This window comes from Eubalaena glacialis, chromosome 5 (assembly GCF_028564815.1).
Source record: "Eubalaena glacialis isolate mEubGla1 chromosome 5, mEubGla1.1.hap2.+ XY, whole genome shotgun sequence".
NCBI classification, from domain to species: Eukaryota; Metazoa; Chordata; class Mammalia; order Artiodactyla; family Balaenidae; genus Eubalaena; species Eubalaena glacialis.
Window position 1 is genome coordinate 116,463,150 of NC_083720.1, and position 23,344 is coordinate 116,486,493.

Genomic DNA, 23,344 nt, shown 5'->3' on the forward strand with positions numbered 1-23,344 from the left:
ATCTTTAAAAACTTTACTAACATTTATATAGTTGATGATGAAGTACATCCTTAAACCAACTGGAATTCAGTATTAGAATAAACTTAATGCTATGCTTTGGTATCAAGTTTCAGAGAAAATTACATGCAGCAAAATCCAAAAACTATGTTAATAATAGAGTGGTACAAATTTAAAATACTCGATTAAAATTACTTTAAACTATTTTGGTAAAATTGCAATTATCATAAATAAAACATATTTGCACATGTATTTAGCGGTGAGTTGATAGACTATTTTTAGACTAGTGTCTATGTTTTAACATGTGTTTTCATTTTAAATATATTTCAAATATTTACTGTTTTCCCATATTAAGGTATAATCCTTATGACTAATTTATAATTATGTTCCATGAAAATGGGATATGAATATTTTCTACCTGTGGTATCATTATTTAACTGATGGCATGATTAGTTTATATTTTGTATGCTAAGTTTAAAATGTTTTTCTTAATGTTAAATATATATCCATATGCTTTGGAAATGGTTTTGTTATGAAATTTTAAGTACTGTTTGTATATTTTATCTAATTTTACTTTTATTATTGAATTCTTCAGAAATCAGTGTGGAATTCTCTGAAAGAGTAAAACCTTTCCAAAAATTGGTGAATATTTGGGACTAAGATATGCAGTGCTAGCTGTAAACATTAAGAATAGTGTTTTTAAAAACACTTTTCATTGATTCTATATGTGCAGACTCCCATGTAAATATTTCTTATTTTTGAGGTTAAAACATTCGATCACTTTTTAATATCTTTCCCTTTAAAAAGAATTTGAAAACATTTTATATTTATTGAGGGTGGATTTTGAAAACAAAACCTTTTTTTACTTAAGTGGAACAAATATGGCTATATTTTCAGAGACTATTTTAAATCTATTTTTTGAACATACCTGATATTCAGTAAATAAGAGTATCTTGCAGTTGGGCAATAAATGCAGGTTTCTTTTTTATTCTTTCATGAGGATGAGAAAGCAGAAGAAAGTGTTATTTGGATAAATTTGTTAGCTTTTCAAAATGAATGGTTAAAGGTGAAAAATACTTTGCTTTCAAGCCAATTAATGCAACAGGGTGAAGAAATTTTCCCATGTATTCATAGTATACTATTTGAAGTGTAGAATAAAAACTGTGTACTATTCAGGCAAAATAATAAATCCTTTTTCAGAGTCACAATTTTCAGATAAAAATTTTAAAGAAAATATGTTTGATATTTTTAATGTAAAGAAATAGTATATATGCTTTTATATGTGTGTGAGTATATATACATGTATATATTAAATACTGATTTCTTTTTTCCCTCTCTACAACCTTATGTCAACATTTAACCAATAAACTATCTTTGTTCAAACAAATTATTAAAATATGAAAGTTGAATTCACTAATAATAATACTAACGATATGAAAACAAGGTGGTAAACATTCAAAGAGAGTGCTGAGGACTTAAGCTTTCAAGCTATTCAAGACTTGTGGTCATAACTGCAGAGCAATGGTAATGATACGGTTTCCATAGCAACTGATTCATTGGAGGGCTAGACCTCTGTCTAGGGTGCTGTCAGTGTATGTAGAGTTTCAGTGAACAGAAAGTCCCAAAGAAGGGTCTGCTTCTACCTAATCCAGTTTTAATTGAACTCTAGAGACTTTGAAGTGAAGCCTCAGACCAGGAATATACCAGTCCAATAAGAAATAAACCTCTTGCTGAGCTAGGCCTCAGCTGCTTTTCAGTACTGACACCTTTTCCTAATGAATACTTAAAAGAAATGTTATTATATCAATTTCAGCTAGTAATTCTGTTAGTTAAGAGATTCTTTGTTTCTATTTTAAATCCCACTATCTTGACCATAGGTGTAGAATTTCATTTGTTACTTTTTTTTTTAAGTCAGTCTAATTTTTTGTGTGTAAGATTTTAAATTTTGATAGCTTTGGCAATTTTAAATAATTTTCTGTCTCTCCTCCTGTTTCTTTTTCTCTAAGTTTTAAAACACTACTTTACCTGCTTATATTTAACTCTGATTGCACACGGTCATAACATTCAGTATGATACCATTGATATCAGGTTTGAAAACATGTAGAACAATTCTGGATATCATTTGTGGATGTATATGTACTAATAGTATAAAAACTTGCGTGGGAATGATAAACCTCAAAACACGGATAGTGATTGGCTCTGATGAAGGAGGAAAATGGTATCAGGAAGGGTTATATATGGGAATTTCAACATTATCTGTAATGCTTTATAAGTTTTTAAAATATATAGGACAGTGTGGCAAAATGTTAGGATTTTCTAAGGTTCAGTAATGGGTACATGGGGCTTATGTCATTTTCTGTAGTTTTGTGTATGTTTGACATTTGGTAATAAAACAAATTTTAAAGGACCATACCACTTGCTATATTTCAAGTATATTTTTAAAATAACTATACTGCTTAAAGGAATTGGATATAAATTGAACTTTTTGATTGATTGAAAAACTATTACATGAACAATCTTGTAACAGTGTTTTAGTATACTTCTGCTAGTAATTGAAATAGTCTAGAAAATAATTAAATCTTTAGTTGCATGACCACGATCTTGCAATGATTGGCATCACCATTATGAGCAACAATACTTGTTGTATAGCTTTTTAGTATATAAGAGGTAGAGTTTTCAGACCAGTGTGTGATATTTTTAGCACATGACAGAGCTTAAAGCCTAATGCTTTGTTGTTTATTTTTGTTTGATTTTCCTCTTTCACTTTTAACACAAGTACAGGAAAACAAATGTAGTTGATTAAAATTTCTGATGAGTTGAGTTCTAGTTTAACAAACATTTAAACCCTTTTTTAGAAATGTGACAATGTAGTATATAAGTAAGCTCTGGACATTTGGATTAGAAAACCTGGGAGGAGGCCAGACTTTGCCACTAACTTCCCAAGGGACTTTGTATTAAGTATTTATCTTGTTTAAGTCTCATTTTCCTTATTAATAGTTGGATAGATTGGGCTACAAGTGTTACAGAACATGGATTGGATTCTCTACTACTTGATAAGTATGGCAAACTCAAATACCAATGGAAACTAGACAGATAGTAAATGAGTGAATGAGTGGAGACTGTTTCAAAACGGAGACTGCATGCCAGTTGTACTATGTGGCGTATATAGATCTAGGTTTGACAGATGCTCCAGTTTTTCCCGAGAAACCAGAAATCTGAATATTTATGTAAATAACCATTTTCTCAAGTATTTTCAACTACTTGAAATTTTGGGAAAATACCATATGGCCCCCCCAAAAATTAATGTGGGTCCTATATGGAATTCTGGTTGCCATTCATTGATTCATTTAATCATTCCAAAACATCTACTTTGTGTCAGACCTTGTTCTAGAAGATGGAAATAGAGTGCATTCAAAGCCTTTGGTCTAATAGAACTTAGATTCTAGTATTCTAGTGCTGAAGAGAGGCAATAGACAAGCAAGGAAATATTGTAATTTCTGGTGGTAAGTGTTATGAAGGAAATCTGATGAGTTTGGGGTGGGATGAGGCAGTAGTGGCAGAAGTGGGGTTTAGATCCTGTGGCTTCTCTAAGGAGGTGACATTTGGGCAGAAACGTGACTGTGAGGATAAGCCAGCCATATGAAGATCTGGGAGAAGAACATTCCAAGCAGAGGAGAAAGCAAGTATAATGGCCCTGAGGAAGAATAAGTTGGGCTCATCAGACAGTCCCAGATATAAGTCTTTATAAACAGTTATAAAGACTTCAGAGTTTATTATGCATGTAATGCAGAGCCACTGGATGGTATTAAATATACGAGTATATGATCTGATTTATACTTAAAAAGTTTTTTTTTTTTGGCTCCTCTGGTCATAGTAGATTCTCCAGGTAAGATTAGAAGGAGAGAGACCAGTCAAGAGGCCACTGCAGACTCTGGAGCCTTGGAGCTACTGGTTGTGGTCGGAGAAAGGGGTGCACGTGACTTCTGGTTTAAAAAACTATTTGAGAGTAGAACCGATATTTTTTCCTCTCTTTTTCTCCTAATTTCTCTTGATCTTACTTACATAGGTATTGATTGTATGAAAGAGATAGTAGGATTTTCTCTATCACCTGTTTTAAAACTGAAAGTGTGATTAGTTATTTGGGACTTTGAATTGTTGTCTTGTTTTTTCAAAAAACACCGAGCCTAAGAATTGTACCCAGTCTTTCATTTCTAGATTTTGTGGTACCAGAAATAGAATAATTTCTGTAGAAAAATCTAAATACATATTTGGTGAGTTAAATAATGTTGCTCTCTTTTTTTTTTCCAAAAAAACCCCCTGTATTTTGCATTGAGGAATGTAGTTATTTTACAATTAAGATCTAGAAAATGGAAATCAAAAATGAACATTTACGTAGGATACATTCTTACTATTCATTATTTTTCCTCTCTTTGCTTATCCTGTCTTTGTCCTTACAATGCAATATCATAATCAAATGTCATTTTATTTGTATTTTTTAATGGTGGTTACTTTTGAGAAATTTATCTTAGTTGTTTAACTTAATTTGCTGTCACGGATTTTCATCAGTGTTTGATAGCAAATACATCTCATTTTCTTCATTAATATTCTGTGAAGTACTAGTGTGGAGAAATTCCAGTTCTGGTTTTCATTTAACACCTTCATAATTAAGCTTTTGAAATGAACTTTTTAAAAAACAAAACTTGAATAACAAAGCAACAATGTGGCTTAGGACTAAAGACAGGATTACTTTGAGTTGGCAAAGATTCTAAGCCATTGCGTCTGTCACATAGGATGACAAGAATTGTAACAAGTCACTCTGACAACCTCCTACTCCATAGAGAGATTATGCTGAGTTCATTCGCAGGTTTGCGTTTAGCCTAGCTGACAAGATGATACTTAACCTCTCATACAGTCAGTCTTTGTGCTTTCTGAATGAGTGACTGTTGCCTTAACAGTGACCTTATAAGTGTGATTTTTTGAAGTTATGATCTTAAATTTGTAATTTTAAAGTATGTAAAAAGTATTTCTGGATATGTTATAATCATATTATATGAAACTGAATTTTATATGTCATCTGTAAGCATGTAGGACATTCTTTTGAGGTCTTCTTTTTAAGGGTTGTCTAAAATTTTGCTTTCTATAATATGACTCAAAAATCATTCAATCAGTAATGCAATATGTATTTCCTGAAAAGCAGTAGACTACATCATTGCTTTAAAAGGCCCCCAAATATATTTATAAATAGATGTGTTACAATTTTGTTCTGCTTTTTCATTTAAACATCGTTTTTCATGAATTGCAATCTATTTTCTTAGTCACCCTCCAAATTATTTCAATAACTATTCAGTTCTTAGAAATTATTTTTCTTAATAGGGACTTTTCTGTTTTAATTGGGGGGAAGAACAAAAAAATTCTATTGTTACTTACTCTGGATTCTTTTTTTCCTCACTAGATCCTGGCATATACAGAAGGGCTGCATGGAAAATGGCTGTTCACAGAGATACGATCGATCTTTTCTCGTCGTTATCTTTTGCAAAATACAGCCCTGGAGATCTTTATGGCAAACAGAGGTAATATGTTGCAGACGTATATTGTTACAAAGCTAACCTCCATCTCCTTAAGATTTCATTTTGAACATACCATATTGTTTCCATTTAGACAGAATTTTGTAGCCCACTCTCTGTCCTACTGACCTCTTTTTGAACCACGTGCATCTTCATGGTTTTTTCCCCTTTGGTCACTCTTAGAAATATCTGTAGTAATTTATTTTTCTGGCCAAATCACAAATTAGTGCAGTGCTTTATAAATATGGGGGATAACTACCCATTTAATCAGTCGTAGAGTTTTCATATTGCTCTGATGCTTAAACTCCTTCTGGAAGGTGGTTGCATTTCGAGAGGGGAGAGGGTAATCAAATGATTCATACATTTATTTAATTTTTTGTCTAATCTATTGCCATTTATAAAGGGACCATCAGAAAATGGTACTGAACTGTCCTGGTTGCTTTGTATTACATCATTCTTGAAAGAACTAAAATTCAATTTGTGGGTTTAGAATTGAACTTGGTGAAATTCATTAAGACAAAAAAGAGAGACAAGGTGAACTTGAAGGAAAAGCATCGTTGGGTATGAGTGGAGGCGTACAAGGGAGAATATGTAAAACCTTGTGATTTATTGTACATACTCATTTCATTTAAATAGATTTAAGTTTTCTTATTTTCTCTTTCTATAATCTACAAGTTATCATTTAAAAAATCTACACATAATGTATATTCCATACATACTTTCTTTTTTAATGAAATCATGTGTTTTAGGGAACGCAGATTTCTTTAGGAAAAGATGTTTTTCCCTTCCATATTTGGTCTTCTCCCACACACATACCTCTTTTTCTAATGTAAACATTATTCGTCCAGGCAAATAATCAAGTGAATGTTTCACACTTTAGTTCAGTCTGCATTCTTGCTGTCCCAAAGGGATTTCAACCTTACAATATCTATTACTTGCTCATCTTCACTTATTTTCCTTCTTTGAAATTTCTCATGCATCCTTGCTTTGTATCTTTGTGTGTTTTTCTATTTCCTTTCCCTCATGGCCTTGGTCACCTGCCATAACCTGAGTTTTTCCTTTTTTTCCCCCCTGTATTCAATGTAATAGTGGATATGTAAGAAATGCTTATTAAAAAGTTATGTTGGATATGTATATGACAGTTCTAAATATATTTTAGGTGTTTAGTGAATGATCATGTAATTATTTACTTAAAACATGTTATAAAGCCTGTGTTTAAAAATTGCACTAACACTGATAAAATTTTTTGGCTTGTAGTATTTTTTTAGGCTAGGTGGAGAAGAAGGATCATCTTCTAGATGAGTACTTGTAGATTATTTATGGTTCTGATACAGAAGTTAACATAATTAAAATTTCAAGACTAACCAAATTAATATCTTCTAAATTCTCTGTCATGATTTTATGACTTTGTTATTTTCATATTTTTTAAGAAGGATAAATTTATAGATGATAAATTTATAGATGACTGTCATAAATTAACATTTATATGCTGAATATATTTATATATATGATGTACATTTATTGATATTCTCAAAATGTGTAATTATTGAGATAGAAATGATTAAAAAGCATTTAAATTGATTATTGACCAGAGAGGAAAAATTTTTCTTCAGGTCACACATTGTTCTGCATTATAGGTACATACAAAGCATACACATATAAGGATTGTAAAGAGAATACTTTTTTAAGCTGTTGATGATTAGTAGTAAGTACAGCTGACAGTTTATTAGCTGTATATGTAGACTTTTGGGTATTAGATTGTTAAATATATAATCTTAAAAATTTAAAGGTCTTTATAGAAATTCACAGATACATTTTTAACTTGCTAAAATTCAATTTTGCAAATTTGAAGTTGTAACGATAAAATCTCAACTTCATGTCACATTAATGCAACAATAGTTGTTATTAGTTCTGACAGTATTTAGAGAAGGAACTGTTTGTGGTAGTTCATGAGTAAAATGAGTATCATCACCAGCATATTAATGCTAAAACTTGATATATACTATAATAAAAGTAATACGGTAAGAATTCTATTTAAAAGATACCTGAACTAAGAGTAAACATTTTATTGGACCAAGAAGTCAGTTTTCCAGAAAGAAAATCATATTTCATTCTAACTTTTAAAAATTATTTTTCCTAGTTGCTATAATGTTCAACTTCCCAGACCCTGCAACAGTAAAGAAAGTGGTTAACTATCTACCTCGTGTTGGTATTGGAACCAGTTTTGGATTGCTTCAAACCAGGTGCTGTTTTATATGTGAAAAATATGGAAAATAATCTGTATTAATATTTGTTCTAATTTGTTTTGAAATGCATGACCTTCTGTTTTATGCTTCATTGTAAATGATGATTATTAGTGTACTGTTTTGAGTCAACTGAACTTCTGTCTGAAGAAACTAGAAAAAGAGGAACAAATGTAAATTAAACTAATCTGAAAAAATAATAATAAACAAAGGCAGAACATCAATGAAAAGGAAAACAAAAACAATAAAGAAAAATCAATGCAATGAAAAATTGTTTCTCTGAAAAGATTAATAAGTGTAATAAATATCTATGCCAGACTTATGAAAAAAAGAAGACACAAATTGCCAATATCAGAATGAAAGAAGGGGTATCACTACAGATCCTATAGATATTTAAAAAAAAATAAGGAAATATTATGAATAAATTTATGCCACTTAGACAACTTAGATGAAATGGGCAGATTCCATGAAAGAGACAAACTGTCAAATCTCACTAACGAAAATGGATAACTTTAATAACTCTACAGAGGAAATTGAATTCGTAGCTTAAAATCTTCTAGAAGAAAATTCCTAGCTCAAATGGTTTCACTGGCAAATTCTATCAAATGTTTAATGAAGAAGTAATATAATTTCTGGGAAAACTCTTACAGATAATAGAAAAGAAGGGTAAGTTTCCCAAGTAATTCTGTGAGGCCAGCATTACCTGAATTCCAAATCCACAAAAAGGCATTACCAGAAAAGGAAACTAAAGACCATCTTGATTGAAAAGGAAGAAATAAAACTGTCTTTATCAGTATATATACATGACTTAATTTGAAATTACCAGGGAAACTGCAAAATTTTTAAAAAGAAAAAAAGCTATTAGAACTCATAAACAACAAATGTAAAATAGATAGGTAGTGGGAAGCAGCTGCATAGCACAGGGAGATCAGCTCAGTGCTTTGTGACCACTTAGAAGGGTGGGATAGGAAGGGTGGGAGGGAGATGCAAGAGGGAGCGGATATGGGGATATATGTATACATATAGCTGATGCACTTAGTTATACAGCAGAAACTAACACAACATTGTAAAGCAATTATACTCCAATAAAGATGTTAAATATATACATATATAAATAAATAAATAAATAGGGGAAAAAACCGTCATAAAAGAGTTTAGCTATTTCGTTGCATACATAATTTTATTCCTGTATACTAGCAATGAACAATTGGAAATTGGAACTAAAGTACTGCTTGAATAGTATCAAAAATTTAAATAACTGTGGATATATTTGAAAATATATTCTTAAGACTTGTTCACTGAAAACTATAAACACTGTTTAGGAAAATGAAAGAAACCTAAAAATGGAAAGTTGTACTATACCATGTTCATGAACTGGAAGACTCGATATAAGTAAGATGTTAGTTCTCTCCAAACAGATCTATAGGTTCAAAGCAATCCTATCCAAAATCCTAAAAGGCTCTTTTGAAGAAATTGACAAGCTGATTGTAAAATTGAAATGGAAATGCGAATATCTAGAATTGCTAAGACAATTTTGAAAAAGAAAAAGTTGGAGGACTTTATCTGATTTTGACTTAATGTAAAATTACATTAACTAGTGTAGTTTGGTAGTTTTGTAAAATTGACTTATAGAGCAATAGAATATAATTGTGTCCAGAAATAGGCCCATCCATAAATGGTCAATTTGATTTTCAACAAAGGTATCAAGATATGTCCATGGGAAAAGATAGTTTCTTCAACAAATGGTGGTCAACAATTGCATATCCATATGCCAAAAAAACCCCCAAAAACAAAAAAAAACCCAAAACAAAAAAACCCCACCTCATCCTTTATCTCAAAATGTAACATATGAACTCAAAATGTAACATAAATTAACTCAGATTAACTCAAAATGTAATATAACCTAAATGTAAGTGCCAAAGTGAAACTTCCTAAAGAAAACATAGGAGAAAAATCTCTGTGACCTTGAGTTAGGCAAAGATTTCTTAGATAAGATTTTTTAAAGAATCATCAATTGGCCTTTCAAATTAAAAACATTTGCTTTTGAAAGACACTCTTAAGAAAATGAAACGATATGCTCTAGGCTGGGTTAAAATATTAGTTCAAATTATATGTGACAAAGGATTTATATACAGGATATATAAGAAACTCTTACATTTAATTGCAAGACAAGCAATCTGTTTTTAAGAAAATAGGTAGAAGATTTGAACAGATACTTCAGCAAAGAATAGATACAAATATGAAACACATGAAATGATGCCAAACATCAGTAGTAATCAAGGAAATGCCAGTTAAAACCACAGTGTGATCTCATGGCACACCTATTAGAATGACTTCTTAAAAACTGATAACAAGGGCTGAGGAGGCGGCGCTGAGCCTAGAAGGAAGAGGCAGCTACCGCGGTGGCGGCGGCGGCGGCTCGGGCGGCAGCGCATAAAGGGGCCGCCGCCGGGTGATGCGGTGACCCCTGCGGCAGGCTCAGGAGCCGAGTGGGCCACGGCCCCAAGTCCGTCCCGCCGGACCCGCGCTCCGGAACTCCCCATATTCTCCGGCCGACCCGCGATCACCGAGGCGGCCTCGCGCCCCCTCGCCCCTTCCCCGTCCCTCCCCTGCCCCTGTTCCCGCCCCGGGGGCCGCCTCCACCCGCCTCCCACGATGGCTCTGAAGAGAATCCACAAGGAATTGAACGACCTGGCGCGGGACCCCCCAGCACAGTGTTCAGCAGGTCCCGTTGGAGATGATATGTTCCATTGGCAAGCTACAATAATGGGGCCAAATGACAGTCCCTATCAGGGTGGAGTATTTTTCTTGACAATTCATTTCCCAACAGATTACCCCTTCAAACCACCTAAGGTTGCGTTTACAACAAGAATTTATCATCCAAATATTAACAGTAATGGCAGCATTTGTCTTGATATTCTACGGTCACAGTGGTCTCCAGCACTAACTATTTCAAAAGTACTTTTGTCCATCTGTTCTCTGTTGTGTGATCCCAATCCAGATGATCCTTTAGTGCCTGAGATTGCTCGGATCTACAAAACAGATAGAGAAAAGTACAACAGAATAGCTCGGGAATGGACTCAGAAGTATGCGATGTAATTAAAGAAATTATTGGATAACCTCTACAAATAAAGATAGGGGAACTCTGAAAGAGAAAGTCCTTTTGATTTCCATTTGACTGCTTTCTATGAGCCCACGCCTCATCTTCCCCTGTGCACATGTTTACCTGATACAGCAGTGCTGCGTGTTGTACATACTTGGAACAACAAACTAGAAATACTGTACTTCTGTACCAACATTGCCTCCTAGCAGAGAAGTGTGTGTGTGACAAGCCAGTTCTCCAGGCATAACCTAGGTGTGAGACTAAAAGCTTTCCTTATTGACTTAAATTTGGATAACGGCAGAGTGAGGGGTGGTGGGTATGGTGTGTGCTTGGATGGGGAAGAAAAGCTCCACTGACCTGTAGGAGATTGTTTTTTAAGTGAAATCCCATTAAACTCAAAACAGTTATGAAAAGCAAGGCGAAGAACATGAAGCTGTTTCTGTATTCATTTTATTCCGAAGGACTTAACGTCTTAGGTGAAAGTTATGACCAATCAGATTAAACTCTACCTACATCCTGTATTTTAAGGTCTAAGTTTAACTGGTCAACATTTAAATGGATTGGAGCTATTAGTAAAGTGTGATGGGCTTTGTTTCCAACTCTTTTACATCTCCCCACCCTTCAACCTTCGTCCTTCAGCCCCTCCTTCTCTCTTCCATATTCTTTGGTTTGTATGTGGTTTCTCAGTTAATACATAGCTAATAGCTCTTATTTTTCTTATGTTTTTAACTGCTTAGGTCTATCTGGATGTAAGGGTGAAAATTCATTCGATGGAAATACTTGTGTATATTTAAAGACCCAATTGCTCCTCTGGAGCCTGTACGTTCAAGAATGATTAATCTGTGTAATAAACTGATTACTACAGTCATTACATATAATTTTGTGTGAATAGGCTTTCTGATTTTAAGAATTTTGTCTAGCTGAGATTAGTGGTGGATTTTTTCCCACCCCTGAAATGTTTTCATTTATACTGGTTGCATTTCAAAATCATGAAACAATTCAGTTTACATAGTAAAAAGGATATCTTGAAAGTAATTTTACTGAACAAGATAAACGCATAAGCTTAAAAGAATTTTCATGAAACTTATATGTGCAGTATTCCAGGAACATGACTGTTAAACTAAATAAGAAATTTGTTTTATTATTGAAACTAAGCTGCATTTCACCGAAACCTTGTGACATTCCTTTGGTACATAGGACATAAAACAAAGGCATTGCTATTTGGTAAGTTAAGCTTCTGTGATTGTGATTGTAAAAACAACATTGACCAAACCTGGGAAACATGAGCACAATCTTGTATTGGAGAGTCTACATAATTACTTTGCACTAACATTGCAGGATGTTCATCCAATTTTAAATTGTACTGTATGTGGCTTTTTGGTCTTCCCTTGATGCTAGTAAAATGTAGTTTGAAACTTGTAAACAGCTGTGTTTGCCAGAAACATCGTTCCTGTGAACTAGGCAAGTTACTTTTTTTCCCCCTACTTCTCCTAATCTAATTGTAAACCAGGCCAGCCTGAAAGCAATGGCTGATGCTCTCTAGCTGTCAGCTTCTTTCAAATGCATCTTTACACTCTTGCACAAAAATTGAGGAATAAATGTCCACTGCTTTTGGTTTTAAAAAAAAAAAAAAAAAAAAACTGATAACAAGAGCTAGTAAGAATGCAGAGTACCTGGAACTTCACATGTTGTTGATGGGAAAGTCAGCAGTTTTGCAGTTCCATATAAAATTAACCATACACTTACCATACATCCCAGTAGTCTCACTCAAAGGCATTTACCCTAGAGAAATGAAAATATGTATATTCATGTAGTGATCTATTCACAAATGTTTATAGCAGCTATACTCACCGTCACAAAAAAATGGATATAGCCAACATGGTCCTCAACTAGTAAATGGATGAATTATGGTACATTCAACCATACAACAGGATATACTGCTCAACAATAAAAAGGAATAAGCTACTAAAATACAGAACAAGGCAAATGAATTTAAAAAGTATTATGCTCGATGAAAGAAGGCAACACAAAAGATTACATTTTGTGTGATTCCATTTATATGACCTTTTGGAAAAAATAAAACTACTTGGACAGAAATCAGATCAGTGGTTTCAAGAGATTGGAGGTGAAGAGGGAGGATTAGTTACAAAGGAGGGTGTGAGGGAACCTTTTGATAACATGGAAATATTTCCTGTCTTGATTGTTGTGGTGTTACACAACTCTCTTTGTTTGGCAAAACTCATTGCATTGTATACCTAAAAAAGGATGAATTTTATGCTATGTAAAGAAATCAGTAAACCTGATTTTCAAAAACAGAAAAAGATAAAGAATGTGAAATCAATATACAGTATCAGGAACACTAGAACCATGCTAGTAGGAATGCAAATTCATATAGTCACTTTGGAAAATTTGCCAGATTTCTTATTAAGTTAAATATACACTTAATTTATGTCCTGTCAGTTCCACTCCTAGGTGTTTACCAAGAGTAATGAAAATATATGTGCACACATTCACTTGTAAGCAAATGTTATTCATGTAGTCCCAAACTGAAAACATTTCTAGTTCCATCAACTGTAAATGGATCAATACATTGCACTGCATCCATGCAATGAAATACTACTCAGAAATAAAAAGGAATTGAGTACTGATACATGCAACAACATGGATGACTCTCAGAAACATTGTGCTGAGTAAAAGAAGTTAAGTACCGTGGGCTACGTACATCATAGCCATGGGCTATGATTCTACTTACATGAAATGACTGAAAAATTATGTGAAATTATATGATTCTATTTATATGAAATTGTTGAAAAAACAGAAGCATATAGTGACAGAAAGCAGATCATTGGTTGCCAGGAGCCAGACACTGGGACAAAGGAATTAGCTTTTTGGAGTCTTTCTATGATGGTTGGTTACAGAAATAGGTATATTCAAAACTTACTAAACTATACACTTAAGTTTAGTAAATGTTATTATATTAAATTTTATCTCAACAAAGATCATAGAAAAATAGGCTCTCTATATTTAAAATATCTAAGTTACAAAAGTGCTTATTACATACCCATTTTCAAATGTACCATTATTTAACATGTATGATAAATCAGATTAAAATTTTTAATCATTTTGATAAAAATGATTAGACTTTGCTTTATTATGTCATATTTGTTGTAATTTTTTTCTCTGTTGATGTAAATATCGAATCCATATATTAAGGATTTTGAATACAACATAGTTAATTAAAACTTTTATCTTTAACCTCTGGTAAATCAAAGTTCAAATATTAACTTTGTGTATACATATGGACTTAATAACTAGTATTTATATTGTTCAAAGTAACTTAATAACTACTTGAAAGGAATGTTAAAATGCCAAAAAGCATCTCTCACAGTACAGGGAATTGGGAGAGTGTGGGGTTATACCTCTCTTTCCTATGTGCTGACCAGTTGTCTACGTTTAAATAACACCATCATTAACTGTTTTCTTCTTAGTAGGTGTTAATGCTTCATCAATACAATTTAGTTAACTAATTTAAAAACTAGGAAGAGAGTTAACACTGGGATTTTTCTATTGATTGAAATGTATTAGCAGTAGAAACTTAGAGTTTACTTTTAGCATACCTAATTTTGTATTGATGTTGATTAGTGTTTATTTCAATTTTTTTAGTTAGTATCTTATTACAAATGCAATTGAGATAGAATCAAAAATAATAGGATATTAGCAGGAGCTGCAGTTATCCTAGGCTGGAGGACTTTCTAAGAGGATGCACTCCCATGCCCCTTGGCAGTAGGACTCAGTTCTGTACCAAGTCTTCCTCTCCATAGGCTGCTTTTGAGTGACTGTATGACTTTCCCCAGAGCAAGTGATTCTAGAGAGAAGGACAGAAGCCCCAATGTCTTCTTAATGACCTAGCCTTGATAGTCACATGCCATCATTTCTGCTACATCTTATTTGTTACAAGTGAGTTATTAAATATAGCCCAGGCTCCATGGCAGGAGAATCAAATTCCATCTCTTAAAGAGAAAATATCAAAAAATTCATGGACATGTAACAGGTTACAACTTTTACGTAAACAGGATACATAGAGAGGCCCTTCTGGTTTATTAGCCATAGTTGCTTTACAATCCCAGTAAAGCTTTTGATTCGAAAATTTTATAATTTCATGAGGAATTTCAGGGTTCAGGAGGAAGCAGCTCAGAATGGCATAGTAGATTTCCTTATCTTAATAAAAAATTCTACTGATTATCTCTCTTTTGTTTTTAAAGATTTATTTATTTATTGGCTACGTTGGGTCTTTGTTGCTACGCACGGGTTTTCTCTAGTTGTGGTGAGCAGGGACTACTCTTGTTGTGATGTGCGGGCTTCTCGTTATGGTGGCTTCTCTTCTTGCAGAGCACAGGCTCTAGGTGCGTGGACTTCAGTAGTTGCGGCGTGTGGGCTCTAGAGCGCAGGCTCAGTAGCTGTGGCACACAGGCTTAGTTGCGCCGCGGCATGTGGGATCTTCTCGGACCAGGGCTTGAACCTGTGTCCCCTGCATTAGCAGGCGGATTCTTAAGCACTGAGCCACCAGGGAAGTCCTTACTGATGATCTCTTTACTTTAAAAAGAGTTTTATGTGTTGTCATACTTAAGAACTCTTTGTAATGTTTTCCCACAGTTAATGAAAGCTGGAAGTCTTAATTTATTAAGTCAGTCAGTTAAATAGATCTTCAGCACTTACAGTGTATCAATCACCCAGTAATGTACAATATAAATATCATCTTGCCCACAAACATTTAAACAAATATGTAAATGAAAGGAAAAACCGTGTAAGTGAAGGAAGGATGTTTTGGGTATTTTGATAGTGGTTAGTGGAGTGGAGATGGAGTGCTTTGGATAAGATGGTCAGAAATATCTTCCTATGTGACTTTATATTTTGATTTGAAGGACTGGAATCAGCTAACCTTTGTAAGAGTGAATAGCATGTGTAAAGGCCCTGAAACTTCCAGTGTTTTAAGGAATGTTGGAAGGCAAGTATCACCGGCACTTAGTGATTTCAGGAAGACAGTGTCAGTTTGGAGGCGGGAACTTATTGTAGAAATCGAAGTAAAATGTAGTATCATTGATGAGAGACATCTTTTTTTGTTTGTTTTTTTTTGGGAGTATAATTGCTTTACAATGTTGTGTTAGTTTCTGCTTTACAACAAAGTGAGTCAGCTATTTGTAAACATATGTCTCCTCCCTCTTGAGCCTCCCTCCCACCCGCCCTCCCATCCCTCCCCTCTAGGTCATCACAGGAAGAGAGACATCTTGTTTAGAGACTTTAAGGAGATACAATTTGTGTGACTTGGAGATTAGCTAAATTTGGAGGATGATAAAAAGGGGAGGCATCCAGTGTGTCTCCCCAAGTTTCAGCTTGAACTGCTCAGTAGCACAGACTGCGATGGGGAACGCTGTAGAAGGAGTACCTGTATGCATCTACCCTCCCATACCCCCCATGGTTGGGGTTGGGGTTGGGGTTGGGGGTGGGGGGCAGAAGTGAATGAACTGAAAAGGAGAAGGTTAGTTTTAGATCTGTTGAAATTGAAACCCCTGAGAGATGTCTAGACTGAAATGTTGAATAGGAAGTTAGATATAAGAAGGTATGGCTAGAGCGCAAATGAAAAGTGTAGTAATTGGGAGTCATTACCATTTAGATGAAATTTGAAGCCTTGAGAGGAAATGAATTCACCTGGGGAGAGACCTTAGAACAAGCAGGAGAAACGAGGGCTGCATTCTGAGGAAATGCAACATTTAAATGTTAAGTAAATGAAAGAGAAAAAAAGAACAAAACAAAAACAGAAGGGCCTTGAAAAATGGGAAATCCAGGAAAATGTGATGCCAAAGAATGAGAGTATTTCAAGAAGGTAAGATTTGATGAAAAATCAGTAAGACATAGACTGAAAAAAGGCTATTGCATGTAGCAACAGCAGTTTTTGGCTGCCAGTGGTTGATTGTTGTGAGTTTGTCTCTTCAGTATCAACAAGTTGTAGTTGGCAAGCAGGCCCTTGAATTTTGTTGCAGCCTTTGGGCTATCTCTCTTGGTTCTGGTTTAGGTGTGAGACTTCTGACTTCTCAGTCAATAGGACATGAGTAGGTAGAGATATTTGGGTTAAATCCTGACCTACTACTGATGGCAAATGGCAGGAGAATTAATCCTACTATCACTCTTTTACCTGTAGCTCTTGATCTGGAAAATTCTCTCTGACACTTTATGAGTACTTGACAGTATAAGCATATACACATCAATACCAGTTATAAGCCATAACAACGTACTGAACCAACCCAAAGTTTCTACCTACAATATCATTTTAGTTTTCTCTTCACTAGTTTTGCCCAACCCTATCACTTGATTCAGGCATTTTTTTTTTCTGTAAGGGAACACTAATCAAGGAGTTTAACACCTAAATAATCAGAGGTTATAACAGCTACCAGGAGATCATATTATCTTGCAGTTTGAAGCTTGGTGTGAAGTACATGGATGAGGTTAGGATGAGCAGAGGTTAGGCCATAGTGGGTGACTGGAGTGGTAGGAGGGCTTTTTTCTCCTTTTATTTCTTGCTCCATGGTCTGTGCCAGTTTCTCCCCTACATACCTCCCTGCATTTAGAGTGCCTGGGCTTGGGAGCTCCTTTTTTTTTTGTTTCCAGACATGCTGCTGCAGCTCTTCAGAGTAGCCCTTGGTGCTTTTGGTAACTTCTGCACTCAGCAACTCCTCCTACAGTGGTACTGAGAAGGACAGTGATTTGGGTTTCTGTATCCAACAGAGCTATATAACATATCAAAATTTATGGGATGCAGCTAAAGTAGTATTCAGGGGGAAATTTTATAGCTTTAAATACCTATATCTGAAATACGGAAATGCCTAACATCAGTAACCTAAGCTTCCATCTTTAGAAACTAGAAAAAGAAGAACAAGCTAAATGGAAAACAAGTAGGAAAAAGTGACTAAAGAAAATTAGAGCAGAAATCAATGAAAAACAGACAAAAACAATAAAGAAGATCAATTAAGCAAAAGCTGATTCCTTGAAAAGCTCAATAAAATTGACATTCTTTTAACTGCCTAACTATGGACAAAAGAGATGGTATGAATTACCAAAGTCAGAAATGAAAGAAGGGACTGCACTGCTCACGATGTAGAAATTAAAAGGATTAGAAGGAAATATCCTGAACAACTTCAGCCTACAAATTAAGACAATTGAGATGAGATGGGTAAATTCCTAGAAAGACAGAATTGTCAAAACTGACTCAAGAAGAAATTAAAATTCTGAATAGGCCTATAACAGGTCCATTGAATTAGTAATTTAAAAATCTTCCCACAAAGAAAAGTCAAAGCCCAGATGGCTTTACTGGTGAATCTTATCAAATAGATAAATTAGAAAAGATATCAATCTTTCATAAAATCATCTGGAAGACACAGGAAGAAGAAACACTTTCTAGCTCAGTCTGTGAGGCCATCTTTACCCTAATACCAATGCTAGGCAAAGACATCACAAGAAAAAACAAGCTAACAAGAGAAAACTAGACTAATATCCCTAATGAACATGTATTCAAAAATCCTTTACAAAATATTATCAAACCAAATCCAACAATATACAAAAAGGATTATAAAGTAGCCATGTGGGTTTTATCACAAGAATGCAGATTGGTTTAAATGTGAAAATCAATTAATGTTATGCATGAAGTTAATAGAATACAGGACAAAAAAAAAAAAACAAACCCACATGATCATCTCAGTAGACACAGAAAAAGCATTTGACAAAATGAAACACATTCATGACTAGAAAATCTCAAACAGATAAATAGCAACCATCAAAAACCCACATAGCATACACTGTACTTAATGTTGAAAGACTAAATGCTTTTCCCCTAAGGTCAGGAAGGCTAGAATGTCTTCCATTCTCACCACTTCTATCAATATTATATTGATATATAATGTGTGATAAGCCTGTGTGATAAGAAAGGAAGGGAAGGGAAAAATCAAAGGCATCCAGATTGGAAAGGGAAATGTCTTTATTCCTAGATGACAAAAGACGTGTACAATTTTTGCAATGAAAAGTGTAAAACATGGCTGTTAGAAATTAAAGACAGACATCAATAAATGGAGACATTCCATATTCATGGATCAGAAGGTTCAATATGATTAAGATGTCAATTCTTCCTCAATCTATAAGCTTAATACAATCCCTATCAAAATTTAGTACACTTTTTGGGAGAAATAGAGAAGCTGAAATACAATGGATCTAGAATTGCCAAAACAATTTTGAAAAAGAACAACAAAATTACAGAACTTACACTATCTGATTTCAAAACTTACCATAAAACCATAATAATCAAAATGTGTGCTATTTATACAAGGATAGGCACATAAATTAATGAAACTACATTGAGAATACAGAAATAAACCCTTGCATTTATGGTCAGTTGCTTTTTAAGAAACATGCCTACACAATTCTATGAAGAAAGGGTAATCTTTAAACAAATGGTACTGTAATGACTGGATAGTCACATGCAAGAAAATGAACTTCAACACTTACCACACAATGTTCATAAGAATTAAGGTGGGTCATAGACCTATATTTAAGATCTAAAACTAAAAAATTTCTCAAATAAAATATAGGATAAAAACTTTATCATCTTGCATTAGGCAAAGAGTTCACATGTGACACCCAAAAGCATAATTCATAAAAGACAAAAATTGAGAAGATGGATTTAATCAAAATTTAAAATGTTTGTGCTTTAAATATATCACTAAGTATGTGAAAAGATGAGCCACAGACTGAGAAAATATTTGCACATCATGTATTTGATAGACTTGTATCCAAAATGTATGAAGGCCTTTGACAACTCAATAATAGGACAGAAGCAACCCAATTAAGGTAAAAAAGATCTGAATAGCAATTTCCTCAAAGAAAGTAAACAAATGGCTAATTAACACATGAAAAGATGTTCAACAATGTACATTAAAATTATAATAAGATACCATTTTACACTCACTAGAATGGCTATAATAAAAATTTCATACAATAGCAAGTATTGGCAGAGATGTGGAAAATTTGGAACATCATACATTGTTTGTTGGAATGTATAATGGAAGACAATTTGGCAGTTTCTCAAAAAGATAAATATTAAGTCAACAGACAACCTGGCAATTTCACTCCTAGGCATCTACCCAAAAGAAATGCAACCATATGTTCATCAACGATGTGTACGTGAATGTTCTGAGTAGCATTTTTCATAATAGCTAAAAACTGGAATAATTTAAATGTCTATCAACTGGTGAACGGATTTAAAAAATGTGGTATATTCTGTATTCATACAATGGAATACTATTTACAATCAAAAGAAATGAACTGCTTATACATGCTGCCACATTGATGAACCTCAAAACATTATGGTTAGTAGAAGAAGCCTGATGCAGAAGATTACATGATGTATGATTCCATTTATCTGAAATGTTCAGAAACGGCTAGTTATAGAGACAGAAAGCAGATTGATAGTTGCCTAGAGCTGGGCATAGGAATAGGAATTAACTCTAAATAGGCACAAGGGAAGTTTTAGTGTTGATTAAAATGTTCCAAAATACAATGTGGTGATAAGTGCACAACTCTAGAAATTTACTTTAAAAAATCATTGAATAGTACACTTACAAGGGTAAATTTTGTGTTATGTAAATTATACCTTTGGAAATAAAGCTTGAAAAAAATATGTATCTTGTCCTTAGTAGTAGGAAGAACTGTGACAGCATACTTCTCTGAGATTCTGGGCTCTGAATGTAGTAATTAATCCTGCCACCTATTTCCCACTGCTACTTAGTATTGGTCAGTTATATCCTTTGTTATTTACATTACATTAAGAAAACAGAAAACTTGGTCTACTATTAGGCTGTATAAAAGAATAATAGTTTCCCTTACCTTTATCCGAACCCACGAATAGACACCTGAGGAGTTGGGATCCTCTTTCCCCTATTACAATGGGTATACAAACATAATGTTTAAATTTATAATGTACAAATATGCTGTCTTTAAGAGATGACTATTTAAACTGATAAAGATGTGAATACAATTTTATGTGTATTTCTCAGTTACTATAATTACTTTTGTATCAGTAAGGCAGTGAATTATTAATCATACTGTTATTAATCAACATTTATGGAGCCTAGATATTATAATGGCTTTGTAATGACAGCTTACCTTGATGAATAGAATATGGGTAATAGACCTGTGACTCATCCAAATCATTCGTTTAACCATTAATTATAGATTGAAACATCTCTAGCATTCGTTAGTATAACATGAATAGAACGTCTCAGAATAATACAGATGCCATTTTGAATGAGCCCGGAAGTCATGATTTATTATTGATCTAATTAATCTTAAGTTTAATTTGATTCTATATCAAATTCTTTTTCTTGCAGGCGTATCTCATTAGCTAGTCCTCGTCAACTTTTTAAAGCTTCTAATATGACCCAGCGATGGCAACACAGGGAGATTTCAAATTTTGAGTACTTGATGTTTCTCAACACAATAGCAGGTAATTTAAGCTCACATGTTGATGTATTTCAAATGATAAATTATTAATAGTGATATGATTAGATTATTTTTCAGTATTTGTATAAATAGAGTCATTCCATGTAAAGCTAAAGGTGTAAGCAAGCATACAAAGATGGGAAGAAATGAAGTATAGCTAGAGAACAATTAATGGTATAGTATGTGTGTTTGTGTTTGCATGTACATAAAATATATATTCATAAAGGTATAATGAAAAAGAAAACTAGAAAGGAAGTGTGGAGACATTGTGGAAGATTTTTTTGTCAGTTTGAGGAATTGGCAGTCAATTCACAGGGAAACTTTTGAAAGTTTTTGAACAAATGAGTAATATCAGAACTGTATGAAAAGTTGGAAGCAGTATGAAGGATAAATTATGGTGCAGAGAGTCTAGGTAGAGAGCAGAAGTTAGGAAGCAATTACATATAAAAAGTAATGAGGGCCTGCATTAGAGAGGTGACAGTAGGAATTAAAACAAAGGATTAGATAACACAAGAATTGGGCTTCCCTGGTGGCGCAGTGGTTGAGAATCTGCCTGCCAATGCAAGGGACACGGGTTCGATCCCTGGTCTGGGAAGATCCCACATGCCACGGAGCAACTAAGCCCATGTGCCACAACTACTGAGCCTGTGCTCTAGAGCCCATGAGCCACAACTACTGAGGCTGTGTGCCGCAACTACTGAAGCCCACCTGCCTAGAGCCCGTGCTCCACAACAAGAGAAGCCACCACAATGAGAAGCCCACACACCGCAACGAAGAGTAGCCCCCGTTCACCGCAACTAGAGAAAGCCCGCACACAGCAACAAAGACCCAATGCAGCCAAAAATAAATAAATTAAATTAATTAATTAAACAAACAAACAAAGAAAGATAACACAAGAATTTACAAGGTGCAAACCATTTGCTATGCACTTGACTGAATGTTGGGAGTAAATGAGAAAAAAGTGTCAGAAAAGACTTCCAGGCTTCTGCTCTAAATCATGAGGAAAATGGTGGTGCCATTAAAGGAAAAAGAAGTCAAAAAATTGATGTAGAGAAAGATGATTTTACTGTGCTAGCAAGACATCCAAGATAAGATATCAAAAAGAATTGTTGGAGTATAGGTTAAGTGAGGGTATTTGGAGCTTAGAGATAGGACATTGTATTTCATCTGCATAGAGAGGAAATCACCAAGAGAGAGAGTTGAGATTACCAAGCCAGGTGATATAGAAAGCAGTGAGGTAAGATCTGGGGAATGCTCTTGAGCATAGCAAAAAGAAAGAGGGAAAGTTATTAAAGAAGAGAAGAGAATGACTGACCCCAGAGTTTATAGACTTAGTAGGAGAACTAAGGTGAAGCAAATGTCTTGAGATACAAGTGGAAAGGGCGAAAGGCCTTGGCCACTGTATTAGATGTGATGGAGAGGTAAGGGAGAATTAAGAGTGAGTACAGGCCATGCCTTTGGCTTTAACATCTCAGGACTTACGGGTTACTTTACAGGGGTTTGTTTTCTTTCTTTTTTTTTTTTTTAAATATTTATTTTCTTTATTTGGTTGTGCCAGGTCTTAGTTGCAGCAGGCTGGCTCCTTAGTTGTTGCATGAGAACTCTTAGTTGCAGCATGAATATGGGATCTAGTTCCCTGACCAGTGATCGAACCCAGGCCCCCTGCATTGGGAGCGCTGAGTCTTATCCACTACGCCACCAGGGAAGTCCCTAGGGGTTTATTTGCAAAACATGCAAAAAAGTTTGATTATAAGGACTGAATGGTTCGAGATTAAACGAGAACATTAGATGTAGATTACAGTTTTCTTGTGTAATAGTAAAGAGAGGGTGAGTTAAGGCAGCGGAGAGTAACTATGAAAGAGGAAGAGAGAGGAAAAGTAACAATTCACATTATG

At 34.3% G+C, this 23,344-nt stretch overlaps 2 protein-coding genes across 5 annotated transcripts in view; both read left to right on the top strand.

Moving 5' to 3' along the window:
- LRBA (LPS responsive beige-like anchor protein) overlaps positions 1 to 23,344 on the top strand; it is a 776,641-nt gene that overhangs the window by 543,867 nt on the left and 209,430 nt on the right. For all 4 annotated transcript variants that reach the window (XM_061192552.1, XM_061192551.1, XM_061192553.1 and 1 more), the window contains exons 41-43: positions 5,450 to 5,567; positions 7,702 to 7,804; positions 21,338 to 21,453. In XM_061192552.1, the coding sequence (XP_061048535.1) occupies positions 5,450 to 5,567; positions 7,702 to 7,804; positions 21,338 to 21,453 (337 nt within the window). The remainder of the gene's footprint in view (positions 1 to 5,449; positions 5,568 to 7,701; positions 7,805 to 21,337; positions 21,454 to 23,344) is intronic.
- Positions 10,167 to 11,852, top strand: LOC133092335 (ubiquitin-conjugating enzyme E2 D2). Its single transcript, XM_061191606.1, has one exon. It carries the CDS (start codon positions 10,460 to 10,462, stop codon positions 10,901 to 10,903), a length of 444 nt encoding a protein of 147 aa, XP_061047589.1. The 5' UTR covers positions 10,167 to 10,459; the 3' UTR covers positions 10,904 to 11,852.